General features: G+C 45.9%; 1 protein-coding gene across 1 annotated transcript in view; it reads right to left on the bottom strand.

Moving 5' to 3' along the window:
• Positions 1–2,316: 2,316 nt before the first annotated feature.
• Positions 2,317–13,251, bottom strand: part of LOC306929691 (semaphorin-3D) — a 172,911-nt gene continuing 161,976 nt past the window's right edge. Inside the window, exons 14-18 of the mRNA XM_079510312.1 lie at positions 11,609–11,650; positions 10,803–10,960; positions 9,991–10,055; positions 6,499–6,659; positions 2,317–3,238 (exon numbers count right to left, since the gene is read on the bottom strand). Of these exons, the coding sequence (XP_079366438.1) occupies positions 2,642–3,238; positions 6,499–6,659; positions 9,991–10,055; positions 10,803–10,960; positions 11,609–11,650 (1,023 nt within the window). The 3' untranslated portion in view covers positions 2,317–2,641. The remainder of the gene's footprint in view (positions 3,239–6,498; positions 6,660–9,990; positions 10,056–10,802; positions 10,961–11,608; positions 11,651–13,251) is intronic.

Genomic DNA, 13,251 nt, shown 5'->3' with positions numbered 1-13,251 from the left:
TTTGTTTAATACCCCCACTGACACACTTTCACATATTATTTGTTATAGTCTACATACAAGCTCACAAAGCATCGCGATGTGAAGATTTGTGATCTTGTAGATCTAGGCTATTTTTGCTACTTTTGTGTATCACTGTAGTATGATGACTTAAGTATTGTATTCACTTCAATGAATATGGAGATATAACTGGTTTCTGCCCGACATAAACGATACACACCTTAAAGGGGAAAACCACCCATTTTCAACATTTTACTATGTCATTAATGTACCTTAGAGGCAGCTGTTGTGTGGAAATAATAAAAAAAAGTCCCCCCATTTTGTGTTTCCTAGAACTGTAATTATGGAAAAAATCATTAACATTAACATTATCAAGATGTGTTTCACCATGTTAATGATTTTTTTCAGACCTCTAGTTCTAGGAAACACAGAATGGGGGAACTTTTTTATTATTTCCACACAGCTCTAAGGTACATTAATGACATAGTAAAATGTTGAAAATGAGTGGAATGCCCCTTTAACATCATTGTCTAACTCAGCCAGTGGTTTTTGAACCCAAACGTGGTTCACGAGATGTGGAAAAACAGCAACTTTAAATGATAGGAAGGATAGCCGACTTGGGGACCCAACGCAGCTCCTCCAAGGAAAACAAACAAATGAACGGAGCTGAACGTGAATCCCCCCCACCGCCCACCCCTTTTTTTCCCTCACTGTATATGTTTCTTTTCCCTTTTTACCTCCTTTATGATGAATTCCTGTTCTGTCCTTTGTCTATATAGAAGTGTCTATTTGTACGTCTCTAAATGTTTTTGATGAATTGAACATTGTGGACCCTATTGGAAACAAGTGTAATGCTTAATTGGGTCGTCCACTCACAGTTAACAGCCTTTGTATTGAGTTTGTGCTTGAAATGTACTGTAATTCTGCAAACTGTTAATACATTTTTCAATCAATCAATCAATAGCATCAATCTATAAAACCCAACAAATGCATTTATCCTGCACTCAACTGCTTTATTAGACAAACCTCTCCTAAATGCACCGTAACACACATTTCTAATCAGCCAGGCCGGGGCAGCAACTCAATGCATTCAGGCCTGCATGTATTGTAGACACAGTCAAGATGATCTGCTGCAGTTCAAACCAGGCATCATCGGAATGAGGAAGAAAGGGGATTTAAGTGACTTTTAACATGGCATACTTGTTTGTGCCAAACGGGCTGGTCTGAGTAGTTCACAAACATCTGATCTACTTGGATTTTCATACACCACCGCCATCTCCTGTCTAATACCGGTGAATGCATGCTGCTCAGTAACAGAAATAGAAAAAGCAGTTTTGTCACGTCATGAAGTTGGCACAATGCCTGTGTTCATAGCACTGATGCACAATGCTGCCCTCTGTTGCTAACAGCATGACTAATATGTGACAGTTCTATTAGCTTTGGCTAGATGTAACATAGTCTGTAATTCATCTTTTGGCTTTGGAAAGAATACCAAAGAAGATATGTCATAAATTCATTCCTTTGTCCACCTTATACTGTAGATCCACACTTTCTTCTATGATATTTGTCAATATATAATTGGCAAATGGCAATGACATAGAAATGGAAAAAGAAATGCTTACTTACATCGAGCTTATTTTCTTCTGCGAAAAAGGAAAAGGTCCCCATAATGTGAAACGTGCCTTGAGAAAATAAAGAAACCGCTAATACCCAGGTATGCCATTAACTTATGATCATCTGATCTGTTCATGCCAATGTACTGTACTATGTGATTCTTTGCTACTTCAATAACCACATTTTCCTATTGGGAAATTAAATTCCAATGTTGTAAGAAACGTTTTTCGGGTCACTTTATACAATTGGGGCCAATGTCACTGTTGTTCCAGAAAACATAAAGAAGTCATTCAAACAAAATAGTCCATCTTATAACCTCCACCGTCCTCTGCAAGTGTAGGCCTCAAAATGCTCAGCGTTCATTGAACTCTTGGAGCGTGCAAATGGAACCAAGATAGATTAACCTCGCCTCACCAGGCTTTCCACCACCTCGGAGGAAAGCCTGGTCTCTGTTTCAAAAGTCCGTATGATCCTGTCGGGAGCGGATGATAACGTTACGTCATGTTGTAGTATTGTTTTGTAGTTCGACAGGCAGGAACAACAGGCGGCAACTTCCTCCGATTTTTCTCAATAAAAGCTCTCGTAGCCTGTAGCTTTTATTGAGAAAAATCGGTTTGAGGGAAAAGGAAGTTGCCGCCTGTTGTTCCTGCCTGTCGAACTACAAAACAATACTACAACATGACGTAACGATATCATCCGCTCCCGATAGGATCATATACCGATACAAAATCTAGTTTTTTTAATCCCAGGCTTTATTTTCCTTTACATTTTTCTCGCTACTCAGAACGAAGTGCTCTTGATGGCGGTGATAAAGCGCCGCTTTGTATCTTTGTATCTTTTGTAGCTGGCAGTGCGAACACGGCATTGAGGGTTAATTTGGTTCCATCTGTACATTCTCTGGGTTAAATGATACTGAGGATTACACAGTGTAGGTCAGGATGGCGCCTCATCCTATACCCCATTAGACAGTCTCTCTCTCTCTCTCTCTCTCTCTCTCTCTCTCTGGGCACAGGGTTCCACAGGGTCTCCACTAGAGGGGGCTCTGCTGCCGGTGCGGCGGGTTGTTCCTCCGCACGCGGGCTTTCCTGCTCTCCTGCTTGAGCTTCAGCGTGCGCAGCTTCTGCTGCCGGCGCTTCTCGCGGTACCACAGCTGCTCGCAGTAGTCGTCCACGCTCAGGCTGTTGCTGCCCACCATGTGCAGATCCTTGTAGCTCCTGAGTGGCGGCGGCACGGCGGCCACCGCCAGGTTCTGGGGGTGGTGGTGGCGGTGATTCTGATTCGGCGGGAGCTGCCACGAGTTCCCGTGCACCACCACCACTCCTCCCGACGACGACGACGGAGGATGAGGGGCGCCCGCCTGGCCGTGTGTCAGGGAGACCACCAGTCCCGGGGCCACCTCCACCACGGGGCTGAGGACGGGCCCGGGCCCCCCTCCCGGGGCTAAGTGGTGGTTGTTGTTGAGGTGGAGGTTGTGGTTGGGGATGACGTGCAGGCGGTAGCGGACCAGGACCTGGCTGTAGGAGTGCTCCTGGCCCCTGCAGGTGTAGAGGCCGGCGTCCGACAGTGCCAGCCGCTGCAGCAGGAAGCCGCGCTTCATGTGCAGCGAGCGCTCGTCGTCTTCGGGGACCTGCGTACGTGCGTTGGAGGAGAGGCAGGATGAGAGAGAGAGGAATATATTAGACACTTTACAGGCTGTAAAGCAGTGTCTCTCAAACGCCCCAAATTAAATTTGTTTTTAATTTTTTTGCTCTCTTTTGCAAGGACGCCCTGAGTACAACAAGATATAACAACATATAAAAAACAACACATTTTTACATAAGGTGAAATATAGATGAGCAATGTTAAAAAGAACATATAAATATAAATATAGATGAATGATATAAATATAAATATAGATGAGCAATGTTAAAAAGAACATATAAATATAAATATAGATGAATGATATAAATATAGATGAGCAATGTTAAAAAGAACATATAATGCCAATACACTGGGTCAGTCGCTATGTGATGCATCCTCAAGTAGTGCCTTAAATCAGGGGTTCTCAACCCGTGGGTCGCGACCCCTTGGGGGGTCGCCAAATTAGTTTGGGGGGTCCCCAAATTATTTTCAAAAAAAGAGTTTTTTTTTTTTTCACAGTTTTTCAAAAATAGCAGACCTACAAGCTCGTAACGAGCTTGTAGATCTGCTATTTTTCAATAGCTAAATTATAACATAATGCTTAAAACACCAAAAGGGGTTCCCGCCCAAAATGGTTTAAGGTTATTGTAGCAGTCAATTTATATTGGGGGTTGGGAGGGGGCGGGGCGGGGGTCCCGAGACATTGCCAAAGCATTTCCGGGGGTCCCCGGCCAAAAACGTTGAGAACCCCTGCCTTAAATGATTCTGTTTAATTTTATTTGGCCGTGGACCCCCATCTGAAAGGATGTTCATCATACCATTTATGCATTATTAATATATTCCACATTTCTCACATCTCATTTCAAACACTACCACCCAAGCTACCTGTCGTTTATGTATGTCACTATGGTTGGGAGATGCGCTTTATATCAGTAAAGTACCTAAGCAGATCCAATTCATATTTATATTCAATAAGAAATGTCTTATCCTTCATAAGTTGCCCTGTATCCATTCATGGGTTTGTCCTGACAGAACTGCGATCAATTAGGCGTGGATGTAATAATTGTGACAGGCCTATTTATCACCAGTTGCAAGTGAAGTGGCTTGGAAGTATGCATGGAAGTATGAAACATAACGGTAGTGGGTCTTTCGGCTATCCAGCCTTCATCAGTGTCTGATGAAGGCTTCATCAGTGTCTGATGAAGGCTGGATAGCCGAAACGTTTGTCCTGTTCAAAAATGCAATAAATATTTTGAACTGAAGTCTTGGTGTGTGCGACCCACTACCGTTATTGATATGTTTTGAACGGGTAGCGCCACCTACAGTCAGAGCGCGGTGGTCACATGAAGAGTAATTTACTGCATGGAAGTAAGAACTAGAAGGACTAATATGTGAGAGCAGGAGAGCTGTGCCTCACCTCTGTGCCTACTGCTGCTGTCTGGGACAGTATCTGCTGCTGACCCTCTGTGCCTACTGCTGCTGTCTGGGACAGTATCTGCTGCTGACCCTCTGTGCCTACTGCTGCTGTCTGGGACAGTATCTGCTGCCTCACCTCTGTGCCTACTGCTGCTGTCTGGGACAGTATCTGCTGCCTCACCTCTGTTGCTACTGCTGCTGTCTGGGACAGTATCTGCTGCCTCACCTCTGTGCCTACTGCTGCTGTCTGGGACAGTATCTGCTGCCTCACCTCTGTGCCTGCTGCTGCTGTCTGGGACAGTGTCTGCTGCCTCACCTCTGTGCCTACTGCTGCTGTCTGAGACAGTGTCTGCTGCCTCACCTCTGTGCCTACTGCTGCTGTCTGGGACAGTGTCTGCTGCCTCACCTCTGTGCCTACTGCTGCTGTCTGGGACAGTGTCTGCTGCCTCACCTCTGTGCCTGCTGCTGCTGTCTGGGACAGTGTCTGCTGCTGACCCTCTGTTGCTGCTGCTGTCTGGGACAGTATCTGCTGCCTCACCTCTGTGCCTACTGCTGCTGTCTGGGACAGTATCTGCTGCCTCACCTCTGTTGCTGCTGCTGTCTGGGACAGTGTCTGCTGCCTCACCTCTGTTGCTGCTGCTGTCTGGGACAGTGTCTGCTGCCTCACCTCTGTTGCTGCTGCTGTCTGGGACAGTGTCTGCTGCCTCACCTCTGTTGCTGCTGCTGTCTGGGACAGTATCTGCTGCCTCACCTCTGTTGCTGCTGCTGCTGTCTGGGACAGTGTCTGCTGCCTCACCTCTGTTGCTGCTGCTGCTGTCTGGGACAGTATCTGCTGCCTCACCTCTGTTGCTGCTGCTGCTGTCTGGGACAGTGTCTGCTGCCTCACCTCTGTGCCTGCTGCTGCTGTCTGGGACAGTGTCTGCTGCCTCACCTCTGTGCCTACTGCTGCTGTCTGGGACAGTATCTGCTGCCTCACCTCTGTTGCTGCTGCTGCTGTCTGGGACAGTGTCTGCTGCCTCACCTCTGTGCCTGCTGCTGCTGTCTGGGACAGTGTCTGCTGCCTCACCTCTGTGCCTACTGCTGCTGTCTGGGACAGTGTCTGCTGCCTCACCTCTGTGCCTACTGCTGCTGTCTGGGACAGTGTCTGCTGCCTCACCTCTGTTGCTGCTGCTGTCTGGGACAGTATCTGCTGCCTCACCTCTGTTGCTGCTGCTGTCTGGGACAGTGTCTGCTGCCTCACCTCTGTGCCTACTGCTGTCTGGGACAGTATCTGCTGCCTCACCTCTGTGCCTACTGCTGCTGTCTGGGACAGTGTCTGCTGCCTCACCTCTGTTGCTGCTGCTGTCTGGGACAGTATCTGCTGCTGGCCCTCTGTTGCTGCTGCTGTCTGGGACAGTATCTGCTGCCTCACCTCTGTTGCTGCTGCTGCTGTCTGGGACAGTGTCTGCTGCTGACCCTCTGTTGCTGCTGCTGTCTGGGACAGTATCTGCTGCTGGCCCTCTGTTGCTGCTGCTGTCTGGGACAGTATCTGCTGCCTCACCTCTGTTGCTGCTGCTGCTGTCTGGGACAGTGTCTGCTGCTGACCCTCTGTTGCTGCTGCTGTCTGGGACAGTATCTGCTGCCTCACCGCTGTGCCTACTGCTGCTGTCTGGGACAGTATCTGCTGCCTCACCTCTGTTGCTGCTGCTGTCTGGGACAGTATCTGCTGCCTCACCTCTGTGCCTACTGCTGCTGTCTGGGACAGTGTCTGCTGCCTCACCTCTGTGCCTGCTGCTGCTGTCTGAGACAGTGTCTGCTGCTGACCCTCTGTTGCTGCTGCTGCTGTCTGGGACAGTATATCTGCTGCCTCACCTCTGTTGCTGCTGCTGCTGTCTGGGACAGTGTCTGCTGCTGGCCCTCTGTGTGCTGGACCGTCCATCTGAGCTTGGCCTGAGGAGACCTGGCGATGCACTCCAGGAAGCTGGAGTTCCCCTCCACGCCATAGATCACCTTGGGCTCCACCGAGTCAGCGTCTGTCAGAGAAACAAGCAAGAAGAACACGGGCAGTATTTATAGTTGCCTTTCACTTCAGAGACAGATGATCGCCGTATTTTTGGGTTGTACTTGTTGTAATTTAAAAAAAAAGGAACTGACTGAGTAGCAGAAACAAAGGTTGATACTGGAAAAAGAAAACATATCTTGCTTATTGTAAGTTCGCGATAACTCGATCAACTCCAATAATTATTGTTTTTCAACTAGACATACACCTACCTACTGTACTCCCTTGAGGGGAGGCAGAAGGAGCTGCAGTTGCAATATTTGTCCCCTAGATGGTGCACAAGTACTACTCCAACTTGTTAGAATAGTGGTAGAGGAAATATTTGCTGATGTTTTATGTATTATGGAAGTCCACTGACCACCACCGCTGAGATATCATTCATATCATCTGTTTATTATTGGCCTTGATTGCCTTTTAAGTATTTCACATTAAGCTTAATGGTTTCTCTTGTCTGATCCATCCAGGCACTTCTATAATATAAGGCAGCACACAGGAATGTAAATTCTCAGCTCTTACACAACATTGGCCCTACTAACTAGGTTGTATTGTCAAGGGGAATGTGTGACACATAAGACTCAACAACTGCTATCAAAGGAAACCTGGGCTTCCATAACATCTGATCACCTCCATGCCACGCCCCACTGATGACATAATTTGTTCAAAAGTAGCCCAGACCAAGTATTGACTGCATACATTAATATACTTTTCAGTTGGTTGACATTTAAATTTTTTATATATTTTTTGGGGACTTTTTCTGCCTTTATTTGATAGTGTACACTGTACAGTAAGCTGATCAGGACATGGGGGGGGGGGAGTGATACGCAGCAAAGGTCATTGTGATCGGGAGTCGAACCCGCGTTTTAGCAGCCAGACTGTAGGTGCCCAGATGGTCGTCCTTTTTTATTATATTTTATTTTTACAGTTTCTTCTTATCCATTTTAGTTGCTGTGGTAACTACAGTAGTTGTTATCGTGGGTTGGGGAGACACGGCATTCCAAATCCTACATGGGTTGTGCTTATAACCACGGCCCACTTCTGTGGCCAACGTGGAAGTGCCTCTCGCCTACAACAACTGCGGACTATAGAGCTAGACCAATCATGTTCTGGACCCTTATGGGTCTGTAACTCAGAGAGTAGACCTAGACCAATTATGTTCTGGACCCTTATGGGTCTGTAACTCAGAGAGTAGACCTAGACCAATCATGTTCTGGACCCTTATGGGTCTGTAACTCAGAGTGTAGACCTAGACCAATCATGTTCTGGACCCTTATGGGTCTGTAACTCAGAGAGTAGACCTAGACCAATCATGTTCTGGACCCTTATGGGTCTGTAACTCAGAGAGTAGACCTAGACCAATCATGTTCTGGACCCTTATGGGTCTGTAACTCAGAGAGTAGACCTAGACCAATTATGTTCTGGACCCTTATGGGTCTGTAACTCAGAGAGTAGACCTAGACCAATCATGTTCTGGACCCTTATGGGTCTGTAACTCAGAGAGTAGACCTAGACCAATTATGTTCTGGACCCTTATGGGTCTGTAACTCAGAGAGTAGACCTAGACCAATTATGTTCTGGACCCTTATGGGTCTGTAACTCAGAGAGTAGACCTAGACCAATTATGTTCTGGACCCTTATGGGTCTGTAACTCAGAGAGTAGACCTAGACCAATTATGTTCTGGACCCTTATGGGTCTGTAACTCAGAGAGTAGACCTAGACCAATTATGTTCTGGACCCTTATGGGTCTGTAACTCAGAGAGTAGACCTAGACCAATTATGTTCTGGACCCTTATGGGTCTGTAACTCAGAGAGTAGACCTAGACCAATTATGTTCTGGACCCTTATGGGTCTGTAACTCAGAGAGTAGACCTAGACCAATTATGTTCTGGACCCTTATGGGTCTGTAACTCAGAGAGTAGACCTAGACCAATTATGTTCTGGACCCTTATGGGTCTGTAACTCAGAGAGTAGAGCTAGACCAATTATGTTCTGGACCCTTATGGGTCTGTAACTCAGAGAGTAGACCTAGACCAATTATGTTCTGGACCCTTATGGGTCTGTAACTCAGAGAGTAGACCTAGACCAATTATGTTCTGGACCCTTATGGGTCTGTAACTCAGAGAGTAGACCTAGACCAATTATGTTCTGGACCCTTATGGGTCTGTAACTCAGAGAGTAGACCTAGACCAATTATGTTCTGGACCCTTATGGGTCTGTAACTCAGAGAGTAGACCTAGACCTCTGGCGAGAGCATTTGCCCCGACTGCCCCGAAGTTGTAGTGGCTACTGGCCAATCACAGCGTGTCCTTGCACACCCCGTGTAGGCTTTCTAAAACAGTAGTTCCCATAGTGGGGTCCAGGGACCCACCAGGGGTCCTTGAGGGAGTACCAGGGGGTCCCCAGATAAATGATAGTTAGGAACCAAATGGACCCATTATGGGTCTGTAACTCAGTCCATGTTTGTTGTACACTCTCAGAGTTAAATGAACATTGATTTTATATGTATTGGGGGTCCCAGAGATAGAAATGCCATTAAATAGGGGGCCGTGGCCTAATGCATGTGAAACCGGGGGCACTAGAGCCGTAACAATCTTCTGTTATGGGGGTCCTTCACATATATTTTCAAATGGGGGTCCGCGGGCTAATGAGTGTCATTTTGGGGGTCCTTGACATGAGAAGGTCTGGCAACCACTGACTGTTCTAAAGGACGCTGGGGAGGCTCAGTACATCTTTAAATAAAAAGGTTGGTTGTGTAATTCTTTGATGCGAGTCCAGTTTATTTGTACAGTACGGAAACAATGTAGAGATAGATATAGACAGTATCATTGCTGTCCGGAGGAAACCTCATAACTTTTTATTTTAGTTTTTTTTCTCTCCATAAATCAGTGCTATTGAACACCCTTTACGTTGAAAATCGAGAATATTCGAAAATATTGAACCAATGGAAAGTAGTAAAACACGCATTGAACTCCACCACCTCTCTCCTTCTCATGCAAGTAATTGACAATATATAAATGTCACAACACCAACTTTGATGAGGCAGTATTGCATCGTTTAAAAAATATAAGGTTTTATTAATTTCCTTAAAAAGTTATATTTTTCATATCCTGAAAAATGAACATTTTGGAGTTATGAGGTTTCCTCCGGACAGCAGAGATATAGTATGTTTATTGTAAGGATAAACCCCTTGAGGTGCATCATCTCATTCAACACAACACGTGAACAATACACACTGCATAATATATACAGTACAAACAATACAACAAGAAATACATCCTTGCAGAGAAACAAAAGATGGTCCTTTTACCGTCGTCTGGGATGGGACACTGGCTCCAGGGGTCTCCGTACTTCACATCCTGCCTGCGTGCCCGCCTGACACACCCACACGCGTGTGCACGCACACACACACACACACACACACACACACACACACACACACACACACACACACACACACACACACACACACACACACACACACACACACACACACACACACACACACAGACACACAGACAGAATTCTGTTATGGAACTGTGACTGACGATGTCCAATTCCACTACGTGCTCAACATAAAAGCGCCTTAAAAAGCGCCTTAAATTCAGGGTCCATAATACACCGTTGTGTGTGTGTGTGTGTGTGTGTGTGTGTGTGTGTGTGTGTGTGTGCGTGCGTGCGTGCGTGCGTGCGTGCGTGCGTGCGTGCGTGCGTGCGTGCGTGCGTGCGTGCGTGCCTCCATGTGTGTGGTTACTCGGTTTGACATGTTTTAGGTACATGTGTGCGTCAAACACAGCTGTGATTTAAATGCCAGCTGACAGCCTTGACCAACACACACAGCTGGCTTTAGATCAAATCTCCTGGACTTCCTCACTCACTGTTATTGCTGGGCCTCTCTCTCTGCTGTCATGTACAGTAGATATACTGTAGCCTATATCTGTATATTCTCTCTCTGCTGTCATGTACAGTACAGCTGCTGTTCTGACTGACCATGGACATGTCACCATCCATCTATCCATCTATCTACCGCGTGCGTGCGTGCGTGCGTGCGTGCGTGTGTGCGTGCGTGCGTGCGTGCGTGCGTGCGTGCGTGCGTGCGTGCGTGCGTGCGTGCGTGCGTACCTCTTGCTGGTAGGGAAGTATCTGGAGCAGGTGCTTCCGTCCCAGGAGCAGTAGGGGTCTCTGGCCAGGCAGCATGCAGGGCAGTCAGCTCCGTAGCGCTCACAGCGATGCAGCGCCAGCTGCGCCACGCCCCCGTCACTGGACACATACAGCTGTTGCTGTGGAACGCACGCCAGCGGTGGAGACATTACTCAAATGTTTTACTATTTAGCATTTAGACCTGAGGACAATTCTACAAAATGTCTTCTAAATCATGACAGTTTTCAGAAAAAAAACATGTTTCTATATGTCAGTGGTTCTCAAACATTTTCATGTCAAGGACCCCCAAAAATGATATGTAATTAGCCACCGACCCCCATCTGAAAATATCTTGTTCCGGTGACCCCCTCAGAAGCAAAGATTTGAGTTAAAAACGTTCGCTCTGAAAGAATATATATTCAAAGATTTGCGCCACATTTTCACGATTTCTCAATAATAGCAGACCTACAAGCCCATAGCGCGGCACTCGGTGCCGCGCTATGAGCTTGTAGATCTGCTATTTTTCAACAGCTAAAGCATAGCATAATGCTTAAAACACCAAAAGGGGTTCCCGCCCAAAATTGGTTGTAAAGTATCAACTAATCAATTTAACCCATTATTTAAATACAGTACATCAATAACTGATCATTTAATAACCCGTTGATAATCAATCCAACATCTCGAAAATATTGAAATTAGCCAATGTACTGTACAAGCTTCCATCACATGTCGATGGTCATGTGACACGTGAGCGTGTAGATCTGCTATATTCACTATTTTTTACTCACTCTCTTGGTGGACAGCTCCATGCTGAGGATGGGACTGGTACTCTGTTGAGTTAGAAGAAGAAGAAGAAGAAGAAGAAGAAGAAGAAGAAGAAGAAGAAGAAGAAATAATTCATTATTTAATATTAATTATGATTGAATTACGTAAGGCTAAGGCACAATATACAGTCAAATCTGTTATCATGGTCACATAGCATGATGGCCAGAGCATCATATGTCATCAGATAGAAAGATTACATGGATGGACGGACGCTCTGTGAACTGTATACATGCTGCTGAATAATCAGCATCTTTTTTTCCCATTAATATTTGTATACGGGGGCACCATGAATGCGGTTCTCTGTCGGCTGCAAAAGTATCTTTGCTGGCATTGGATTTGATGGACGGCAGCCAAAGCAAACTCTCTGGATTTAGATCAATTCACAGGCAGTGGTTCTCAAAGTGGGGTCCGGGGACCCGCAGGGGTCCTTTTAAGGGGGTCTCCATGGTTAAATGGATAGGAAGCAAATGGATCCTGACGGTTCTGTAACTCAGAGAGTACACAAATGGAACCTAAATGAGAATTATTTTGTACACCCTGCGTTTGTCCACTCTCAGAGTTATGGGTGTGCTGTGTCCCGGGCCTAATGTCTACCAAACTGGGGGTCCTTGAAATTAAAGTTTGAGAACCACTGATTTACAGTATGTACAGTATAGGTCAAAGGGTGAAACCTCAACCCTGTGTCACTGTCAACCTACACAGTGAAATAGAGTCTAAGTCAGGATGTGTTTTTGGCGATGAATTGAGCTTTAGGTTTAGGTTAGCTAGCACACATCACAGTCTGACCCTCAGTGTTTCTTGTACATCTTCGTGTAACTAATTCTAACTAACTTTTTATTCTTAGAGTCATCTCACCATTAGAGAGCACAGCTCTGATGAATTGAAAAAGGTGGACCCTGTTGTAAACAAGTGTAATGCTTCATCAGTGTGTCGTCCACAGTAACAGTCTTTGTATTGAGTTGTGCTTTCATGTGAAATGTACCCATTCTGCAAACTGTTAACAAATACTTCAATCAATCAATCAATCAATCAATCAACCAACCAATCAATCAATCAATCAGCAACTACCACCCACAGCGGCCTCACAGGGCTGTGTCATGGATCGATTATAGACCAGGCTAATGGGGTAAAAAGTAATAGAACGCAAACGCAAATCTTGTATGGGGGTCCCTGGCACAAAACGTGGGGGTGTCCAAATATATGATGTGAAAAAGTTTAAGAAGCACTAATCTCTCAGCACCACTGTCCTAAACATGATATTGTTGTTAGTAGGATATAAACACAGACACACCCGTGGACTAAGAAAGGGGAGGAGCCGAATCGAGTTCCTATTTCTACACAAAAAAGGTGCCCCTGGAGGCAAAAACAAAGGAATGGGTACAGAATGCGTTCTCAGATTGGAGAAGCACTAACCCAGGGGTTCTCAACGTTTTTGGCTGGGGACCCCCGAAAATGCTTTGGCAACGTCTCGGGACCCACGCCCCGCCCACTACTGACACCCAATATAAATTGACTGCTACAATAACCTTAATAATAGAGACAATACACCATAAATAAATACTGAAACTAGATATAATCATTAGGGAAGGTGTATGCATGTACTACA

The sequence above is a fragment of the Electrona antarctica genome, assembly GCF_951216825.1.
Source record: "Electrona antarctica genome assembly, chromosome: 9".
NCBI classification, from domain to species: Eukaryota; Metazoa; Chordata; class Actinopteri; order Myctophiformes; family Myctophidae; genus Electrona; species Electrona antarctica.
This window is presented reverse-complemented; position numbering and strand designations above follow the sequence as displayed.